Source organism: Musca autumnalis, unplaced genomic scaffold (assembly GCF_047663935.1).
Source record: "Musca autumnalis isolate F117 unplaced genomic scaffold, ASM4766393v1 scaffold_5, whole genome shotgun sequence".
In the NCBI taxonomy this organism is placed as follows: domain Eukaryota; kingdom Metazoa; phylum Arthropoda; class Insecta; order Diptera; family Muscidae; genus Musca; species Musca autumnalis.
This window is the reverse complement of record NW_027412088.1, coordinates 188,353,237-188,375,142: the sequence shown is the minus strand read 5'-3', so window position 1 is coordinate 188,375,142 and position 21,906 is coordinate 188,353,237. Positions and strand designations below refer to the sequence as shown.

Sequence of the window (21,906 nt, the reverse complement as noted above, 5' to 3'; positions counted from 1 at the left end):
TATATGCCCTCCAGGAATTAAAATATGGACCGAAAATAAAATTTGTATATTTTTCATACAAAAGTAATGGTCTATGTCACCGGCTAAATAATATCAGATCATCATGCAAAATTATAGGCATTTTCTTCTACCTAAACTCTTACCTCGTGCAAAATTTCGTGACTATTGAGCTATAATTGCGACGTCTAGAGTGTAAATTACTACACTACCAACAAAAAACTGGATATATTAGGCTATAGCTCTGTTATCTGATCACGTACATCACAATTTTTTACACAAAAGTTCTGGTCCATTTAACCCTCTAAATATTATCTGATCGGCATCTAAAATTGCAAGCTACTTCTTTGTCATATAATCTTACCATATTTAAAATTTCGCGTTTATCGGACTATTATTGCGACCTACAGAGTCGCTACAAAATTGGATAAAAATTATGTTTTTGGCCAATTTCACCCCCTAAATATTTTACGATCATCCCCAACAAAAATAGGGATATATTCTGGTCTGAGCCCGACCTCCATGCAAAATTTCGTGACGATCGGTCCATAATTGAGGCCTGGAGTTTGATTACAATTTATAATGGACAGACGGACGGACACACATCTCAAATTCGCTTCATCTCGTCGAGATATGAAGATTGGCATACCACATTGTTGGTCTCCGACGAATATTTTGCGGTGTTTCATGCATGCTTACCAAAACAAACTTATAATACCCTTTCCACATAGTGGTGTAGGGTATAATAAAGTTCTTGCAATAAGAAACCAAACGTATTTCATATAGAAGGCCAAAGGGGTCTTCATATAAAATACCACATGGGCTACCTTTTGAAGACCAGTAGATTTTTCAGGCTTTCTTACAGGAGATCATTTTCTAAAACAAAATAATTATCTATATACATACGATTGAACGTTTTTTCTATAGAATACAAAAAAAAAGGATTTTGGTACCAGACAGAACACCTTCCTGTAGATTATCAGAAGGTATTAGTGAGAAGAGCAGAGAAGCTATCTCTAGGATTGCAAAAGATCATCATATATATTACAGAAAATCTTTCTATAGAAAATCAGAAGGCCTTTTATAGGAGACAGTAATGGTATTTCTATAAAGGACTACAAAGTTTACATAGAAGAGGCCAGTATGTCCTCCTATAAAAACAGCTAAGTTTTTCTTAAAATAAGCAGAAGGTATTTCCAGTAGGTTACTATACAGAAGTAATGTGAACTTTTTATATAGCAGACTTAGACATTTTTTCTTTAGCAGACCAATAGGCCTTCCTATATAAGGCTCGAGGATCTTCCTATTGAATACCAAAATGCCTTCTTATAGAAGATCACAATTCTTCATATAAAAGGCAAGATTTCTTATGGAGTACAATAATATTTTCTATATTCTGTTTTGGTTTTATTGTCGACTTTTAATTTTCATATTTCTTTTTCATCAACAGGGATCTTTTAAAAAATAAACATAAAACATTGATTACATACATGTTTTAACAAAAATACTTAACATACTTTTGGTATTATTTAATAAATATGAACTGTCAATCCTACATCACTGGCGGTGTTAAACTGAAGCTTTTCTTAGTTTTTGATGTTTCTGTACGACATTCCGATATATTTGTGCACAGTGTTCTGTATCGGTTTTTTAATTTATTTCCTATATTTTGTATGATCGAAGACCATCACAAGATTTCCTATGGAAGACCTCTCAGCCTTCCTTTTAAAAGTCTAGAAGATATAGAAGACTGGAGATTTTTCCTTTGCCGATTAGATGTTTATGATATAGAAGACCAGGGGGACTTCCTAAGAGAGACCAATTGATGTTCTTATGGAAGAACATACGTGCAATCCGTATTTTTGTGTGTTCATACGCCCAAAATTTTCGAAAAAAACCCCCAATAAATACATTTTTTTTTGTGGACGGATACTTTTTTACTTGTTATAAATAATTTCATTCAGTTTTTCTTTTATTAAAGTCTGTTATGTATTTCTTTGGAATTTTTATGTGCCTATGTGTCTGTTGTTGCTTTTGTGTTTGGTATTTCTATGCTTTTCAATAAACCACCACCATTTATAAATGTGTATATATGTTAGAGATAACCAGTAAGCGCTTACTGAGAGCAAGTTAGCATACATTTCAATGTGGTTTACATTGAAATATACGCTCCCTTGTTCTCAGTAAGCGCCTACTGGTGCATGTTTTTGTTTTTTTTTGTGGCTTTTGGGTTTGTATTTATATTATATCGAAACAAATATTTATTTGCACCTAAACATAAATGTGTTTGCTGCAAAATTTGTTTGTGACATATGTTAGAGAGGCCTTTTTTCCTCCGTGTAGTCTTATCAACATTATTGTAGTTGATTGTTTTCTTGAATATTGAACGGTTACACATTTTGTTTTGCTATTTTGACCTTTAAGAATCTTTGACCTTGCAGAAGAAGTTTGATGGATTTTATGTGTTCACAATTTTTGTTCTTTAAGCCAAAAGGTACAACTTTACCTCTGAGAGTAAATTAAATTTCTTAACGGTTTGGAAGATATGATCCTGACAAAATGATCCCTTTTGATAGCAAAGCATCAAACCTTTGGAGGCCTATAACCGCGAAAGATGATGAGATAGAGAAAAGCGATAAGACACGTGTCTTCTCTTTTTTGTCTTCTATCACACTGCGGTGTCAGAATATGGTTAATAAAACATGACAACTAACCTTAAAATTAACATTATTTTCTTCCATCATTCTTGACCTCCATTTCACCATCTTATTTCACGTATCAGCAGTATCACCCACAGTTTCTGTTTTTTGTTCAGCTACCAAAAACAGGTTGCTTTTTTTCCTAAGAAAAAAAGTTGAGCATATTTTGCAAAACAAGGCTATAAATTTTCCAACGACACAAAGAATAATAACTATAATTATCATCAGAAGAAGAGAAGAAGAAAAAATGGACAACAACAGCAAGTTATGTGGAGTTTTTTTCCGAAGAAGAAAGAAAACAAGTACATATTAAATTTGTCTTATTTCCTTCTTTTTACTTCCAAAGGGAAATATGTGCATGGAACACAAAAATGGTTTTCACTTTTTTTCGCCCTTCCAAGAATGGCAATTGCCGTCGAAAGAGAAAAAAAAACTTAAGTTGAAGAATCAAAAACTTGAAAGTAAAAAAAGAGGACTAACTATCGAAAGTATGTATATAGCTAAAGGGGTGCTAGAGAGAGGCAGAGAGACATCACAAGAAAAAGAAGTCCTAAAAAGTTGTATTGCCTTGGTTTTTATGCTTACAGACGCATGTTTTTTTAGCAGCCCCAAAAAATGGTAACTGAAAATCACAACAACTGGAAAATAAGGACAAGCAGTGGGGAGTTTACTTTGCTCTTCCCTGGCTGTACGCTGTTGTTTTCTTTGCAACGTACTGTAATCACTTGCTTCCGCTTGCCGACAAGAAGTGGTCATAATCATTGGCATGCTTCGGCAAGCTCTGTGTGCCAGTTGTTATTTTTAAGTACTAGAATCGCATAAGACGTACATATTCTAACGCAAAGACCAAACCAAGACGAGACGAGACTAGCATTATGCCATGTTGAAGACAAGAAAGTTGTTGTTAGCCATCAAACAAGTCATGCAGACACCAACCAACCAACAAAAGGAAACCGGCAACAAACTGATGCAGTACTCGCTCCCACAGAGTCATATCAAATTACTGAGGGAGCTCATGAAGATACTGAGAGGGGCCCAGTTTGAAGAGTCAAGATTGGAAGCAACAAGCAAAAATGACGATTCAACCCACTCACATTTTGCAACTATTCCTCTATTCATTTGGTTAGGAGAGAAGGAGAGGGAGGGATTCCCACTGAATGACGTTAACATGCATAGCCGAAAAACACTTGCAAACATTTATTGGATCTTTGTTACTGTTGCTGCTGCCGCTGTTGTCGTTGTTGTTGATGCTACTATTGTCGTCACTGTACTTTGTAAGAACAAACCATTAAGCAACAATAAAAAAAGACGATAAATGAAATAAGTTGAAAATTAATGAACAAGCATGACCAACATGGCACAGCAGAAGGGCAACATGATACCACTTAAAATTAGTATTTGATATGACGTAGAGTAGTTGGGCTTTACATGAGGAAGGAAAAGAAAAGGACGAATGAAAAGAAGATAATTTTTAAAAGGGTAAAGGTGAGGACGAAATCGCTGAAAGGAAGTCTTTATGGACCAGCTGATGGGAGACTTTATAAATAGCTCTAGACCAGTTTTTTAGACAAGCCGGAGAGAGTCTGTATAACCAGTTGAAGGGAGTCTTTATAGAGAAGCTGAAGGAAGGCTGTATAGATCAGATGGAGGCAGTATTTTAAGACGAGCTGAAGGATGTCTTTATAGAGGTGCCAGAAGAGAGATTTATAAGCGAATGGGAGGAGTCTATATAGACTTAAGGATGGGTGTCTTTATAGGCGGACCGAAGAGAGTCTTTATTGATGAAGGCGTTTTTAGACAAGTGAAGGGGAGTTCTCATAGATGAGATCGAGGATATCTTTATAAAGCTGAAGTGAGCCATGTAAGTCTTTATAGATGATCCGGAGAAAATCTTTTTAGACGAGCTGAACGCAGTATGGTCTTCTATAAGGAAGACCTCATGGTCTTCTGTAATAATGACCTTGTGACAATATGAAGGCTTCATGGGTTGGAAAGATCTCATTGTTTCCTTTAAGAACACCCAATAGTTTTCTCTAAGGCAGACTTAATGATGCTCTATAGTAAGACCTCATGGTTTTTAGGGCATTCTACAAGAAGACCCATGGTCTTTCATAAGGAAGCCCTTGTGATCGTTTGTATCCATAAGAAATAGGAAGCTCTCATCATTTGATATAGAACATTTCATGGGCTTCCATAGGAACAAAAAAGGACGAATGAAAAGAAGATAATTTTTGAAAGGGTAAAGCTGAGGACGAAATGGCTGAAAGGAAGTCTTTATGGACTAGCTGATGGGAGACTTTACAAATAGCTCTAGAGCAGTTTTTTTAGACAAGCCGGGAGAGAGTCTTTATAATGGGCTGAAGGGAGTCTTTCATAAGAAAGCCCTTGTGATCGTTTGTATCCCTAGGAAATAGGAAGACCTCATAATTTTATATAGACCATAGGAAAACCTCAGGCTGCTATAAGAAGACATGGGCTTCTAAAGGAAGACATCAGGGCATTCTTCATGGTCTTCTATGAAAAGACTTCTGTAAGGAAGACCCTATATTCTTCTATTGGAAGACTACATAGACAGAAAACCGCAAGGAAAATCTCATGGCCTTCATAGAAATACCTCATCTTGGTACTCTATAGGAAAACCTCATCGTCACTGGACTTCTATACGCAGACTTTATGGTCTCTGTGTTTTTAACACTTTCGGTCTTCTTTAAGAAGAGAAGTCTTACTGTCCTTTTGCAAGAAGACCTTTCGGTGTTCTATAATAAAGGATTTTAAAATGCGCAGAAAAAAACAAGTAAAAAAGTATAAGTCGGCTTTGCCGACAGAGTTATACCCTCAGCCTATGAGAATCGAAACTTTCATCTACGGACAGATCGAATGTATTTGGGGTCTTTTCAGAATTTCGTGGCTCTTTTTGGACATTTGAACTTGCGGAAAAGATGTGGATTAGGATTAAAGAATGGACCGACATAGTCCATTATGAAAGTGGATCATATTTTGGTAGTCATATCTTTTCCATCGATATCGCGCCCACTAGTAATTTCAGTTGGTCATCCTATAACTTTTGGACCAGTATGCCAGGAAGCTTGAACTTGTCCACGGAAGACATAATGTCGCTGTAAACAGGACCACAACCTACAGTATCGTTATACATTTCCAAGGGATCTTCGAACAGACCCTAAACTGCACTTAGACACAAATGTTGAACTTTTGTGGTGGACAAATTTGGACAAAATATTAGGAGATCCAAAGTTTGGACCAAATTTGTTCAAGAGATATCGTGCACACCATTCAAGTGACATTATATGACAAAGGCCAAAATTTGTACCAAATCGGTTGATAAGTTCGAAAGTTATCGTGCTCTCCATCCACTACATATGGTGCCATAGGGGTTTTTACAACTTTCGGTCTGTTTTCTCAAGAAGTATGGACTTGCCGTCGTAATTGAGGCAGCGAATGCAAGTTGCTTCAACAGAAATCAAAGTGATTCGAGAGCAGGTCTTAAAGTGAACTTATCTGAAATTTGGGTGATAGGTACCCGAAGGAGTGGACAAATATATACCATATTCGAACCTGATCTATATCTAGGAGAAATGTTAGAATGTGTAATGTATGGACCAAATCCGTCACTCCCTTCAAGAGTTATCGTGAGAAAAATTTTTCCGAACATTTTGAACTTTTGTGGGGATGTACCTTGAGGAGAATACCGATATGGCTTAGCTGCGAACTTAAACTATGTTCTGACAAAATATTACGAATGCCAAATTTTGGACCAAATCGGTTGATCCATTCGGGAGTTATCTTGCGCTCCAACAACTACGCACGGTGTCATAGGCGTTTTTGCATCTTTCAGGCTATTTTCTCAGGAAGTATGGACTTGCCCCTGATGAAACTTGCACCGTCGTATGGGGGGCATTGAATACCAATTGCTACAAAAAAAATCAAAGCGATTCGAGATCAGGTCCTAAACTGAAACTTCTCCGAAACTTTGTGTGGGAAGTATCCGAAGGAGTTAACCGATTAGGACCATATCGGAACCTTATCTAAGTCTGATAGAAATTTCGTGATGTGCAAAGTATGGGCCAACTCGGTTACTCCCTTCAAGAGTTATCGTGCGCAAACATTTTCCGAACTTTTGAGGGGGAATTGCCGGAAGGAGTTGACCGATATAACCCATCTTCGAACTTGAACTAAGTTTGGAAAAAATATTATGAAAGCCAAATTTTGGACCAAATCGGTTAATCCGTTCGAGAGTTATCATGCGCACAAGCCATTCAGACAGACAGACGGACGGACATTGCTAAATCAACTCCAAATTGTCTGAAACGGATTTCGTCCAAACATACTTGGGGTCTAAAACCATTATTTCGATGAGGCATATTTTGTCCGTATGAAAGTGTATATACCCTCGTTAACATAAATGCTGAGGGTATAAAAAACGTATTTTGTAGGGCATAGATCACCCCTTAATGGAAGACCAACCGCTAATAAGGGAAAGATGAGACGAACTTAAGGCGACAAATAATTCGGCTAATTGTTTTCTATAAGAAGTTTTTCTATTACAAAAACTACTGGACTTCTTAAACGATTTCCATCGGTCGTCATGAGTCTTCTATAAGGCGAATTATTAGTCCTCTATGCAAAGACGAGAGACAAGGTATTTATATAAAAAGGTCATTCAATAGAAGACCTTGAGACCTTCTATAGAAGGCAATTACATTTTCCAATAGAAGACACTTAGGCCATTGGATAACATTTAGAAGATCTGTGGTCATCCTATGGGGAGGCCCCATGGTCTTCTATAGGATGACCTCAGGTTGTCTGTTGCAAAACCTCATGGGCTTCTATTGAAAGTGGGGTTTTCCTATAGAAGACAATGGGGTCTTCCTATAGAAAACCCTGAGTTTATCCTAAAGACGACCATGAGGTTTTCCTATAGAAAACATGTTGTTTTCCTATAGAAGGTCATGCAGGTTCCTAGATAATAAGTCCATGGGGGCTTTTTTAAAGCACACCCTGAGGTTTTCTACAGAAGACCATGGATGGTTTCTGTAGCAGTCCATAAGATTTTCCCATAGCAAAACGTTCACGATGTCTTCCTTAAAGAAGACCAGACCATAAGGAATTCTTATAGAAGGCCATGGGGTGTTCTTATCCCAAAGAAGATCATCGGGGCTTGCTAGAGAAGAAGACCGTGAGTTCTTCATATACAAAACCACGAGGCTTACTCTAGAAGGCCTCAAGGTTTTCCTTATAGAATTATGAAATCTTCCTAGAAGAGAACATGAGGTCTTCCTATAGAACACCATGAAGCCTTTCCTATAGAGGACGATAAACCTTCCCATAGAAAACCATAAAAGTTCCTATAGAAAACCATAAAAGTATTTCCATAAAAGACCACGGCCACGATGTCTTCCTTAAAGAAAACCTGGCCATAAAGAATTCTTATAGAAGGTCATGGGGTCTTCTTATAGAAAACCATGAGGTATCCCAAAGGAGATCATCGGGGCTTGCTAGAGAAGAAGACCTTGAGTTCTTCCTATAGAAAATCATACGGCTTATTATAGCAGGTTTTAAGGTCTTCCTTACAGAAGTTATGAAATCTTCCTAGAAGAAAACATGAGGCCTTCCTATAGAACACCATGAGGCCTTTCCTATAGAGGACGATAAACCTTCGCATAGAAAACCATAAAAGTTCCTATAGAAAACCATAAAAGTATTTCCATAAAAGACCACGGCCACGATGTCTTCCTTAAAGGAAACCAGGCCATAAGGAATTCTTATAGAAGGCCATGGGGTCTCCTTATAGAAAACCATGAGGTATCCCAAAGAAGATCATCGGGGTTTCCTAGAGAAGAAGACCTTAAATTCTTCCTATATAAATCCATGAGACTTACTATAGAAGGCCTTAAGATCTTCCTTATAGAAGTTATGAAATCTTCCTAGAGGAGAACATGACGTCTTCCTATGGAACACCATGAAGCCTTTCCTATAGAGGACGATTAACCTTCCCATAGAAAACCACAAAAGTTCCTATAGAAAACCATAAAAGACCGTAAGGTCTTTCTATAGAAAACAATGAGATGTCTTTCTATATAAAACACTAGGAGGTTTGCCTAAAGAATGCCCTGAGGTCGTCCCATAGAAGGTCATGTGGCATCCTCATAGAAAACCTTGTGGCTTTTCTATAGAAGTCCATAAAGATTTCCTACAGACGACCATGTAGGAAATAGAAATAGAAGACCATGAGGAATTGCTTATAGGAAACCATGAGGCCTTCCAATATAGAGACCCAAAGATTTAAAAAGACCAAAAAGAGTATGAGGTCTTCCTTACAGGAGACCATTGGGTATTCCTATAGAAGACCAAGAGGTTATTTTTATAGAAAACCATGAGATAGCTTTCTAGAATGCCCAGAGGACATCCAAAAACAGCTGAAGTTGTTTTCCAAGAGAAGACAGTGGTATCTTTCTCGAGAAGACTTTGAGATCTTCTCCTAGGTGGCCATGAAATCTTGCTATAGAAAATCATGAAATTTTCCTAAAGAGGATCATCAGACCTGTCTATAAAAGACCATAACATGTTTCTATAGAACACGGTGTTTTTCTATTTAAAAGATCAATAAGCGTTCCTATAGAAGACAATGTAGTCTTCCTAATAGAAGACTCCATTCTGCTCGTAAATAAAGCCTCTCTTCAGCTCTTCAATAAAGACTCCCTTCAGTTCGTCTATAATGATTCCCTTCAGCTAGTCTATAAAGACTCCCTTCAGCTAGTCTATAAAGACTCGCTTCAGCTCATCTATAAAGATTCCCTTCAGAAGACTCCAGTCTGCTCGTAAATAAAGCCTCTCTTCAGCTCTTCAATAAAGACTCCCTTCAGTTCGTCTATAATGATTCCCTTCAGCTAGTCTATAAAGACTCCCTTCAGCTAGTCTATAAAGACTCGCTTCAGCTCATCTATAAAGATTCCCTTCAGAAGACTCCAGTCTGCTCGTAAATAAAGCCTCTCTTCAGCTCTTCAATAAAGACTCCCTTCAGTTCGTCTATAATGATTCCCTTCAGCTAGTCTATAAAGACTCCCTTCAGCTAGTCTATAAAGACTCGCTTCAGCTCATCTATAAAGATTCCCTTCAAAAGACTCCATTCTGCTCGTAAATAAAGCCTCTCTTCAGCTCTTCAATAAAGACTCCCTTCAGTTCGTCTATACTGATTCCCTTCAGCTAGTCTATAAAGACTCCCTTCAGCTAGTCTATAAAGACTCGCTTCAGCTCATCTATAAAGATTCCCTTCAGAAGACTCCATTCTGCTCGTAAATAAAGCCTCTCTTCAGCTCGTCAATAAAGTCTACCTTCATCTCGTCTATAAAGACTCCCTTCAGCTCGTCTATTAAGACTCTTTTCAGCTCGTCTATAAAAACTGCCTTCAGCTCGTCTATAAAGACTCCCTTCAGCTCGTCTATAAAGTTTCTCTTCAGCTCGTCTATAAAGATTCCCTTCAGCTCGTCTATAAAGACTCCCTTCAGCTCATCTATAAAGACTCCCTTCAGTTCGTGTATAAAGACTCCCTTCAGTTCGTCTATAAAGACTCCATTCAGTTCGTCTGTAAAGACTCCCTTCAGCTCGTCTGTAAAGACTCCCTTCAGCTCGTCTATAAAGACTCCCTTCAGCTCGCCTATAAAGATTGCCTTCAGCTCGTCTATAAAGATTCCCTTCAGCTCGTCTATAAAGATTCCCTTCAGCTCGTCTATAAAGACTACTTTCAGCTCGTCTATAAAGACTCCCTTCAGATCATCTATAAAGACTCCCTTCAGCTAGTCAATAAATACCCCTTCAGCTCTTCTATAAAGACTCCCTTCAGTTCGTGTATAAAGACTCCCTTCAGTTCGTGTATAAAGACTCCCTTCAGTTCGTCTATAAAGACTCCATTCAGTTCGTCTATAAAGACTCTCTTCAGCTCGTCCATAAAGACCCCCTTCAACTCGTCTATAAAGACTCTCTTTAGCTCGTCTGTAAAGACTCCCTTCAGCTCGTCTGTAAAGACTCCCTTCAACTCGTCTATAAAGACTCCCTTCAGCTCGCCTATAAAGATTGCCTTCAGCTCGTCTATAAAGATTCCCTTCAGGTCGTCTATAAAGACTACTTTCAGCTAGTCTATAAAGACTCCCTTCAGATCATCTATAAAGACTCCCTTCAGCTAGTCAATAAATACCCCTTCAGCTCTTCTGCACGTCTATAAAAACTCCCTTCAGCTCGTCTATAAAGACTCCTTCAGCTCGTCTATAAAGACTCCCTTCAGCTCGTCTATAAAGACCCCTTCAGCTCGACTATAAAGACTCCCTTCAGCTCGTCTATAAAGACTCCCTTCAGCTCGTCTATAAGGACTCCCTTCAGCTCGTCTATAAAGACTCCCTTCAGCTCGTCTATAAAGACTCCCTTCAGCTCGTCTAAAAAGACTCCCCTTCGCTGGTCTATAAAGACTCCCTTCAGCTAGTCCATAAAGACCCCCTACAGTTCGTCTACAAAGTCTCCCTTCAGCTCGTCTATAAAGACTCCCATCAGGTCGTCTATAAAGACTCCCTTCAGCTCGTCTATAAAGACTCCCTTCAGCTCGTCTATAAAAACTCCCTTTAGCTCGTCTATAAAGACTCCCTTCAGCTCGTCTATAAAGACCCCCTTCAGCTCGTCTATAAAGACGACCTTCAGCTCGTCTATAAAGACGACCTTCAGCTCGTCTATAAAGACTCCCTGCAGCTCGTCTATAAAGACCCCCTTCAGCTCGTCTATAAAGATTCTCTTCAGCTCGTCTATAAAGAGTCCCTTTAGCTCGTCTATAAAGACCCTCTTCAGCTCATCTATAAAGACTCCCTTCAGCTCGTCTATAAAGACTCCCTTCAGCTCGTCTATAAAGATTCCCTTCAGTGTGTCTATAAAGACCCCCTTCAGTTTGTCTATAAAGATTCTCTTCAGCTCGTCTATAAAGACTCTCTTCAGCTCGTCTATAAAAATTCCCTTCAGTGTGTCTATAAAGACCCCCTTCAGTTTGTCTATAAAGACTCCCTTCAGCTAGTCTACAAATACCCCCTTCAGCTCGTCTATAAAGATTCCCTTCAGTGTGTCTATAAAGACTGCCTTTTGATCGTCTACAAAGCCCCCCTTCAGATCTTTATAAATACTCCTTAATCTATAAAGACTGCCTTCAGCTCGTCTATAAAGACTCCATTCAGCTCGTCTATAAAGACTCCCTTTAGTTCGTCTATAATGATTCCCTTCAGCTCGTCTATAAAGACTCCCTTTCGATTTTCTATAAAGACTTCTTTCGCCCCTCGTTCTTACCTTCTGCTTTAGTGTTGTTCCCCCATACAATTAAAACACAATTTACGATACTTGCCAATGGTTTCTATTTACGTTACTTTACTTATTCACTAATTGGTTTACATTACACTGGTGTGGCTACACTGGTGTGGTGAAGAAGATGCCGTTTTCTGCACAAAAAAAAATATCTACTAATTAATGAATAGTGCATACTCTAGTGCCTAGAATTTTGTCTCCTCTACTGATAGGAAAATAACACTACCATTGAAAAAAGAAGGCCTATTCCCAGAAGAATATCACGTCCAACCACTCTATCTATCAGGAGTCGGTATGGAATAAAGTTTATATAAATCCGCTTCTATTGAAAGAAGACTTTTTGAATCCTCCCCGCAGCCTATTATACATTTCCGAGGCTTTATGGCTCCTTTATATATTTCCTGCGGCAGCCAGTTTTTATTTTCCTAAAATAAACAGAGAATAAAAGTGAGGTTTAATTGAAACAAAACGTTCAATCGAAAATACCTTTGGAGCTGCACGAACTTGAGTAACCAAGGTAGAATTGCGATATTTGCGCGGTACCACAAATTTGAAAATTGGACGAAAAAATGTAAAGTAAATAATTTCCGCTATGGAAATAAAACTAAAGCCCATAAAGAGGCCCAAAATGCCGCCTATGTTTGCTGGAATTAGAAAAGCAATAACAATCTGCAGTGGAATTCTGTAACTCATTTTTCGAGTTACCGATACAAATCGGTATAATTAATATGCATATAATTTAGGCCATTAACAAAACTTTTCGGTAAGTTAACAACCAAGCTAAAGCTGTTGCTAAATCCTACCGGTAGCAACAGTGCTGTCAACTTTTTGCGTTTTAATGTTACAGATTTTTGTCGGTAACTCAAAAACTGAGTTATAGAATTCCACTACTGAAGATGTATTAAAGTTCCCTTTAACTTACACAAAAACTCTGTAAAACCAATATAGACACTTTTCAATTCCGAGTGAGTAACCGATTCACGATAATAGAAATGCAATACGGCAATGTTCCGATGTACCTCTTCCTTGGGCATGTTGTACAGTACACGGCTCTGTATGCTGTAATTGCTTGCAGCCAGCGGTGATGAAAATGTATCCGCCATAAAATTCACATCGAAACATGTTGTCAGACAACGTGACAGACATTTATTGCCAATTGTTTGGGGGAATTGTTGTTTGGCCCTTTCGATACAAAATAGACGGCTGATATTACAAAATTTGCAATTTTTTGATAACGGTGGGAGATAATATGGTATGCAACCGCAACGTTCTATTAGGTAAGCCGACAGGCATTCATTTTCACAATGGTCTCGGGTATAATAGCGATAATAGATCAAAGGTTCTTCGTTGAGAAATAAACATTGACGTCGGTCACGACTTAGAGAACGTAATTCAGGTGATGATTCGGTGAGTAAGGCATCCAAACGAAATCTTGTTTCCGAACCCAGAGGTACAATAACACCACCCTCACTTATAAGAGGTCGATCAATGGGACTTGCAAGATTTACTTTAAAGCCGGCACTACCGCTGGAGGAACAATAGTATTCATCAGCTTCGGCATTCAGGATGAGAGAAAGTCCCATTGCTATGCCAGTTCCTGGAAGGTGGTGAAGAGAGAGAGAGAGAGAGGAGGAGAGAGGGAGAGTGGAAGAGAGAGAGAGAGAGAGAGTGAAATGTTTTCCAGGTTAACTTACCGTGTGTTTGTCGTGGAAAAAATTTCGGTGGTAATTGTTTTGGATAACCAATCTCAGGATTCCAATCAACCGGCTCAGTAGCGGAACTGGGTTTGACTTCGTCCATTGTTTGATAGCTGTTAAATAAGTTGTAGTTTAAGGGGCAATAATGGAATTTTATATGCTTAGAAGATTTCTACTATGTTGCAATCGAAATACAAGATGCACCAACTTATTATTGAGATCAGCTGTTGTGTAGATCAGCTGACCAGCTGACCATAATAGAGTACGATCTCATAGAACGTTTACACATAACCGGATTTAATAAATCCACTGCAGCAGTGCAGTCTTTCTTAAGTAATTTCTGGTAAAAGAATAAAGAACGGCCGACCATTATTCGAAATAGTTTGCCCTTTGTTTGTTAGTCCTTTACCAGAAATAACTTAAGGAAGAAAGCCAACCGATGTCTTAATGCCTCAAGACAGATTAAATGTTTCGTTTTGACTTCTGTTCGTTTCGTAAGGAGTTTTTGGTGCAGATGAGAGAGATTATCGTTAAACAGGGATCTATTTTTAGTATACAATCCACTTAAAGAGATAACAAGTAAAAAGGTATCAGTCGACTTTGCCGACAAAGATATACCCTCAGCCTATGTGAATTAAAACTTTCATCTACTGACAGATCGAAGGTATTTCGGGGTTTTTCAGAATATTGTGGCTCATTTGGACATTTGAACTTGCCACCGACTTGGATAAGGATTAAAGTTCAAAAGTGTTGCTGAGGAGGTCCTTCAAGTAACTCTTCCGCAATGCTTTTGAATCGACATAATCTATTATGGAAGTAGATCTTTTTTTTGGGGGCCATATCTTTTCGATAGACATCACGCCCGTGAAGACATTTCAGTGGGTCATCGTATAACTTTTGGACCAGTATGCCAGGTAGCATGGACTTGTCCACGAAAAACATAATATCGCTGTAAACAGGACTACATCGAACAGTATCGGTATACACATTTCCAAAGGGTCTTCGAACCGACCCTAAACTACACTTGGACACAAATGTTGAACTTTTTTGCGGGGAGATACCCTAAGAAGAGGACCGATATAGGCCATTTTAGAAGTTAAACTAAATTTGGACACAATATTAGGAGATCCGCTGTATACAGGACCACATCGAACAGCGTCGGTACACATGTCCACAGGATCTTCGAACTGACCCTAAACTGCACTTAGGCACAAATGTTGAACTTTTGTGGGGGAGGTACCCTAAGAATAGGACCGATATAGGCCATTTTAGAAGTTAACTAAACTTAGGCAAAATATTAGGAGATCCAAAGTGTGGACCAAATTGGCTGCACCGTTCAAGATATATCGTGCATGCCATTTTAGTGACATTTTTTAAATATTGTTGGGAAGTACCGGAAGTTGTTGACCGTATTACCCATCTTCAAACTGAAACTAAGTTTGGACAAAATATGCCGAAGGCCAACTTTTGTACCAAATTGGTTGATGAGTTCGAGAGTTATCGTGCTCTCCAACCACTACAAATGGTGCCATAGGATGTTTTTACACCTTTCGGGCTGTTTCCTCAAGAAGTATGGACTTGCCCCTGAAAAAACGTTTTCCGTCGTAATGGAGGCATCAAATGAGAGCAGTTCTTAAAATGAACTTATCCGAAATTTTGTGTGGAAGGAGTGGAAGGAGTAAACAAACATAGTCCATATTCTAGCCTGATCTATATCTGGTAGATATATTTTCGGATATGTAAAGTATGGAACAAATCGGTCACTCCCTACAAAAATTATAGTGCTCACAATTTTTCCGAACATTTTTGAACATTTGTGGGGCACTGATATGGTTTGTCTTCGAACTTAAACTATGTTTGGATAACATATTAAGTAGGCCAAATTTTGCTCCGAATCGGAATCTTGCGCTCCAACCACTACACACGGTGTCATAGGGGTTTTTTTTGCACCTTTCAGGCTATTTTCTCAGGAAGTATTGACTTGCCCCTGATGAAACTTTTACCGTCGTATGGAGGGCAGTGAATACAAGTTGTTATAACAAAAATTAAAATTAAAGCGATTAAAGCGAACTTTTCCGAAATTTGTGTGGGAGGTACCCGAAACAGTGGACAGATTGAGTCCATATGGGAACCTCATCTAAGTCCGGTAGAAATGTCACGATGTGCAGTGCATGGACCAAATCGGTTACTCCCTTCAAGAGTTATCGTGCGAACTAATCTTCCGATTATTTTCGAACTTTTGTGGGAGGGGTATCGGAATGAGTGGACCAATATAACCCATCTTCGAACTTAAACTAAGTTTGGACAAAATATTACTAAAGACAAATTTTGGACCAAGCAACGGTCCTGACCGGTTTTAACATGGCAAAGCCCAGGATTTATCTTGGTCCCTCTTTCATCCCAAGTGGACACTGACCTCCCCGTGGTGTCACCTGGGGAACTGCCTTTAACACCCGTTAAAGGTAGTGAGCTAACATGTGCCGCGCGTTCACCCATAAGAACGTTAAAAACTTGGGTTTGGGCGTCGGGTTAGTAACCCTCCCCTAGAAAAACAGCCTACTATGAAAAAACGAAAGAAAAGAAAAACAAACCCCTCTAAAGTTGACGAACCCCGCAAACGTTTTAAGGACCATGATCTGCGAATCTGCACCTGGAATGTTCGCACTCTTTATAGAGAAGGTGCAGTCTTCGCATTGGCAGACGTACTTTAAAAGTACAAGACCGATATTACTGCCATACAGGAAATACGATGGATTGGGAAAGGCGTCACAACAACACCTAAAGGTGACGCACTGTATTATAGCTGCCATGACGTAAAGCATGAGTTTGGTTGTGGATTCGTAGTTAGTCGGAGACTAAAACATCTGGTATCCAGCTTAACCCCAGTGAATGAAAGACTTGCTGCAATTCGAATAAAAGCTAAATTCTTCAACATCAGCTTTATTTGCGCTCATGCTCCCACTGAAGAAAAGGACGAACAGACCAAAGATATATTTTACGAGCGCTTAGAAGAAACATATGACCGTTGCCCTGCCCATGACATTAAAATTATACTAGGCGATTTTAATGCCAAAATTGGAAAGGAGAATATCTTTGGCCCAACAGACTGATAGACTTTGCAGCTGCAAAAAACATGGTAGTTAGCAGTACAAGATTTAATCATCTCGATATTCATAAGGGCACATGGCTGTCTCCAGATCAGAAAACAAGAAACCAAATTGATCATGTTGTGATAGATGGAAGACATTCATCGAGCGTGTTGGATGTACGATCGTTCTGAGGCGCAAACATTGATTCGGACCACTACCTTGTTGCAGCAAAGGTACGCACCCGCTTAAACGTAGCAAACAAAGTACGAACAGACACTACACGAAAGTTAGACATCGGTAAGCTGCAATCACAACAGATAGCCACAGCATATTCCACACAACTAGCCCAATTGCTTAATCAAAGCACTCCTCATCCCGATAACATATTAGCGCAATGGCAAAGTATTGCCCACTCCATGCAAACAGCCGCAAAATCCATACTTGGATACCAGAGACCTCCACCAAGGAATCCATGGTATGATGAGGAGTGTCGTGCTGCCACCGAAGAGAAAAATGCGGCATATAGGGCTACTTTAGAACCCGTAGCAACGCGTAGCGCACGAGAGAGATACAGGGAGAAAAGGAGAGAGGAGAAACATCTTTTCCGCAGGAAAAAGAGAGAGATGGAAAAGCGGGAGTGTGAAAAAATCGAGATGTACAGGAGCCAGAATGAAGTCCGAAAATTCTACCAAAGAGTCAAGCATCAAACTGATGGCTTTGGTACAGGCACATCCTCCTGTAGAGACCAGCAAGGTAATTTGGTAACTGATACAGATAGTGTACTCAGGATATGGAAAAAACATTTTTCAAATCTGTTGGTATCCAATAGCAGCGAAGACGACGAAGATACCACAGTCCCAATCCCAGAAGATGGTATTGAATGTATACCGCCCAGCCAAGATGAGGTAAAGACAGCAATAAATCGGCTGAAGAATAATAAGGCAGCAGGGCCCGATGGCTTACCAGCCGAGCTGTTCAAAACCGGAGGCGACACGCTGATAAGGTGTATTCATCAGCTAGTTAGCACCATCTGCCAGGAAGAACGAGTACCCGACGATTGGAACCTGAGTATCCTGTGCCCCGTCCACAAGAAGGGAGATAAGACTGTATGCTCTAACTATAGGGGCATAAGTCTACTCCCTATTGCCTACAAGATCGTGTCAGGGATATTGTGCGAACGACTAAAGCCTATGGTCAACGAGATAATTGGACCATACCAATGCGGCTTTAGACCTGGCAAGTCCACCATTGACCAGATATTTACCCTGCGGCAAATCCTGGAGAAGACACAAGAGATGCAGATCGACACCTACCACCTTTTTGTCGATTATAAAGCAGCCTTCGACAGCCCGCTGCGTTCAAAGGTATTCCAAGCCATGTCTGAATTTGGTATCCCCGCAAAGCTCATCCGGCTTTGTAAAATGACTTTAACTGACACGAGGTCCTCAGTTAAAATAGGAAAGAACCTCTCCGAAGAGTTTGGTACCAAAGGAGGTTTCAGACAAGGAAACAGCCTTTCGTGTGACCTCTTCAACATCCTGCTAGAAAAGGTTATACGAGAGGCAAACGTCAAAAGAAGTGGCACAATCTACACCAATAGTACATGGGCCGATCAGTAAAAGAAGTAACTGATACCTTTATAAAGGTCGAAGGAGAATCTGCTAAAGTGGGTCTGGGGGTAAACGGTGAGAAGACCAAGTTGATGGTGTCGACGAGCAAAGCATCCATTGAGCTCGGACCGACTGTGGATGTTGGTTCCTATAATATTTAGGTAGTAAAAGACTTTGTCTACCTCGGCACCTCCGTAAACACAACAAACGACATCAGTTGTGAAATAAAAAGAAGAATTGTATTGGCCAACAGATGCTACTTTGGTTTAAGTAAGCAGTTTAAAAACAAAGCCACATCTCGTCAAACAAAAATAACGCTCTACAAAACACTGATACTACCCGTGCTGATGTATGGCTCCGAAGCCTGGGTACTTGCGCAAGCAGACATGGCAGTGCTTGGTGTGTTTGAGAGAAAAATTCTTCGAAAGATCTACGGACCAATCTGCGTTGACGGTGAATATCGACGTCGCATGAACCACGAGCTGTATCTGCTATACAACGACATCAATATAGTTAAACGTATCGAGATGCAGCGATTGCGTTGGCTAGGCCATATCATAAGAATGAGCGATGATGAACCCGCTAAAAAGGCGTATGAATACATGCCACATGGCGGTGCACACAGAATTGGCAGGCCAAGGAATATATGGCGCAAACAAGTGGATGATGAGATGAAAAGGCGCGGTATTCCAGTGTGCGAAGCAACAAATAGAGAGGAATGGAGATCTCTTCTTAGTTCGGCCTATAGAACAAATGTTCTGTAATGGGCCAGCTAAGTTAGTAAGTAAGTAAATTTTGGACCGAATCGATTGATCCGTTCGAGAGTTATCGTGCTCTCCAGCTAGCCAGGCAGACAGACAGACGGACATGGCTAAATCAATTCCAAATTGTTTGAAACGGATTTCGTCCAAACATACTTGGGGTCTTAAACCAGTATTTCGATGAGTCCCTCGTTAACATAATCCAAATATGCAAATTATGAGAATGGATTTGTATTTTATGACGCAACTTACTGATCTTCTTTGAGAGGTGATTTAGGCTTCTATTGGGCAGACCAGCTAGTCCAAATGAGAAGAGAAAGTGAATAAGTCTTCTATGAGAAAAAGTGACGGCCCTCTACGAGAGGACCTACGGGTGCGTCTAGAAAAAATTCTATTGGTCCTCTATGAGGAGGATAATTAGTCATCTATGAGAAGACCTATCGGCCTCCTGTGAAAATCCCAATAAGTCCCCCATGAGAAAAAAAGCGAATTAGTCCTCCGTGAAAAAAGTTCTGGCTCTCAATGAAAAGGCCTATTGGTTTCCTATGAGAAGACATAATGGTCATCTATATGAAGAAGAATTATTCATTTTTAACAGAACATATAAGCTCCCTATAAAAATAACAGTTAGTAAGAAGACCTGCCATTCTATATGAAGAATCGAATCAGTCCTCTATGACCACGTTATTAAGAATCAGAGCACCAAAATAATTTCTATGAGAAGAGTTACTTGTTCTCTATGAGAAAACTTGCAGCTCTCCATTAGTAGACCTATTGAAATGAGAGTACATATTGAGAAGATCTATTGGATACCTCCCGATCCCCTATGAAAAGGTCTACTGGCCCATTATGAGAAGACATGTTGGTCGCCTATAAGAAAAATATCCTGCCCTCAATAAGGGCACCTACTGGTCATCTATGAGAAAACCTATCGATACGATTTCGATGAGACACATTTTACCAGTGGGAAAGTGTATATACCCTCGTTTGCATAAATGCTGAGCATATAAAAATGTGGTGTGCAGACCTCCTCCATATAACAAAGTGAGATAAGAATACCACATGTGGTTTGTTTGAGTTAGTCTACAGTGCTTAATCCAAACGTGTTTCTACTCACTCTCTTGTATAAAGAAGATTTGGGTGCAAAGCATTGGTGACACAGCAAAGGCCCTCGTCAGTTAGGATGTCACGAAACAGCGAATGGCAATTCATTTCAACGTTAAATATTTTACATGCCACAAACATACGAGAGCAAGGCTGAGAATGCTGAAAGGGAAAACAGTTAACAAGGTTATATTCAAGGTCTATACAAGGTCGGCCAGTTAGGCTACTTTTGACAATAAACATAATAATGTAAAGTAATAATATATTTCAAAACACAATAAGGTTTGGAGTCACAGAAATGAGAGAAATCTCCTTTTGCCTTGAAAAGAAAAAACAAAAACTCATACCGCTATTATAAATTCTGATAGCTCCAAATCATTGTTTTTAAATTCCTCTAAATGTTCCAATTGGGGATCAAGAGCTGTCTCGGCATAGCATAGGTATTTTAAGGCAGCATATTCTTTGGAATGTCTAAAGGAAAAAAAACATGCCTTGTAAGAAATTAACGTTAAAAGAAAACCAAGAAAACTGCTGACTTTGTATAATTCACCACCTTGGAGTACATGGCCTGATTCATGTTACACACAGTCAAAGCTGGCAAGGGAAGCATGGAAATCGGTATTGACTCTGGATTAATGCCAATGATCACCGGTGTATTTTCCCACTTGGCATAGATGTTGGATATAAGATGAACCACAACAACGGAACAGGTTACAAAGGCGGAAAAGAAGAAAATCCTGGAAACATTATTAGAAGTTCTAAAAGGTCTTAACTGCTCAACTCACTTTTCCCAATTCGTCAAGGAATTGTCTACCAAATATTTTAGGCCATGCAATGTTGTCTCCTGCAAATATTTCTTGAGGTTACCCAGACAATAGATTTCCAATTGTTCACTTCTTTTTAGTTTCCTTTGCGGCGGTGACGGCGAAGAATATGCCATACTTTCAGAGTTCATTGTCAAAGGCTGAATGAGATAGTGACTGAGAATCTAAATGAAAATGACTTAATTGGTGAAAGGATATTTAAAGGTTAACAGCGAATGTAAATGACCTGTAATTGGTTACGTCATAACTCATTTAGATTTAATTGGAATTTGCTTTCAAAAGCACTGCAAGAAATGAAGGAAGGTCCAACCAATAAAGATAATGGAGTTTATTCTGAACGAAAATGCCCCAATTAGTTTGTCTTTCCGCTGTTTCAACATAAAGAGGAAATTGTGAAAACTCACGGGGAATTTACATATACAATAACCCCAAAATATTATGGAAGACCCAGGAAACGTTGAACCAAAATACACATGGAAACTAATTTCTTTATGAAGGAATTTAGTTAAACAACAACAGCAATGTCCTTTTTGGTTAATGAACCATCTTTCCTTGAGACAATGAAAATCTGGGTAGTTGCCTGCGTAGAATGGTAAGGAGACACCTTCTTAAAGCGAAATAGCCAATACAAATTTTGGATCATGCACTATAAGCTGGCGGTGAACCATCTTTCATCGATACAATGAAACTCTGGGAAGTTGCCAGGGTAGAATGGTAAGAAGACGCCTTCTTAAAGCAAAATAGCCAAAAAAATGTTGGATTATCCACTATAACCTG

At 39.3% G+C, this 21,906-nt stretch overlaps 1 protein-coding gene across 1 annotated transcript in view; it reads right to left on the bottom strand.

Annotated features, from left to right (window-relative positions):
- LOC141386882 (pickpocket protein 28-like) overlaps positions 1 to 21,245 on the bottom strand; it is a 167,361-nt gene extending 146,116 nt beyond the window's left edge. The window contains exons 1-7 of the mRNA XM_073955784.1: positions 21,091 to 21,245; positions 20,842 to 21,042; positions 20,653 to 20,776; positions 20,319 to 20,467; positions 13,739 to 13,854; positions 12,967 to 13,641; positions 12,531 to 12,688 (exon numbers count right to left, since the gene is read on the bottom strand). Coding sequence (XP_073811885.1) covers positions 12,531 to 12,688; positions 12,967 to 13,641; positions 13,739 to 13,854; positions 20,319 to 20,467; positions 20,653 to 20,776; positions 20,842 to 21,042; positions 21,091 to 21,245 — 1,578 coding nt within the window. The remainder of the gene's footprint in view (positions 1 to 12,530; positions 12,689 to 12,966; positions 13,642 to 13,738; positions 13,855 to 20,318; positions 20,468 to 20,652; positions 20,777 to 20,841; positions 21,043 to 21,090) is intronic.
- Positions 21,246 to 21,906: the final 661 nt, after the last annotated feature.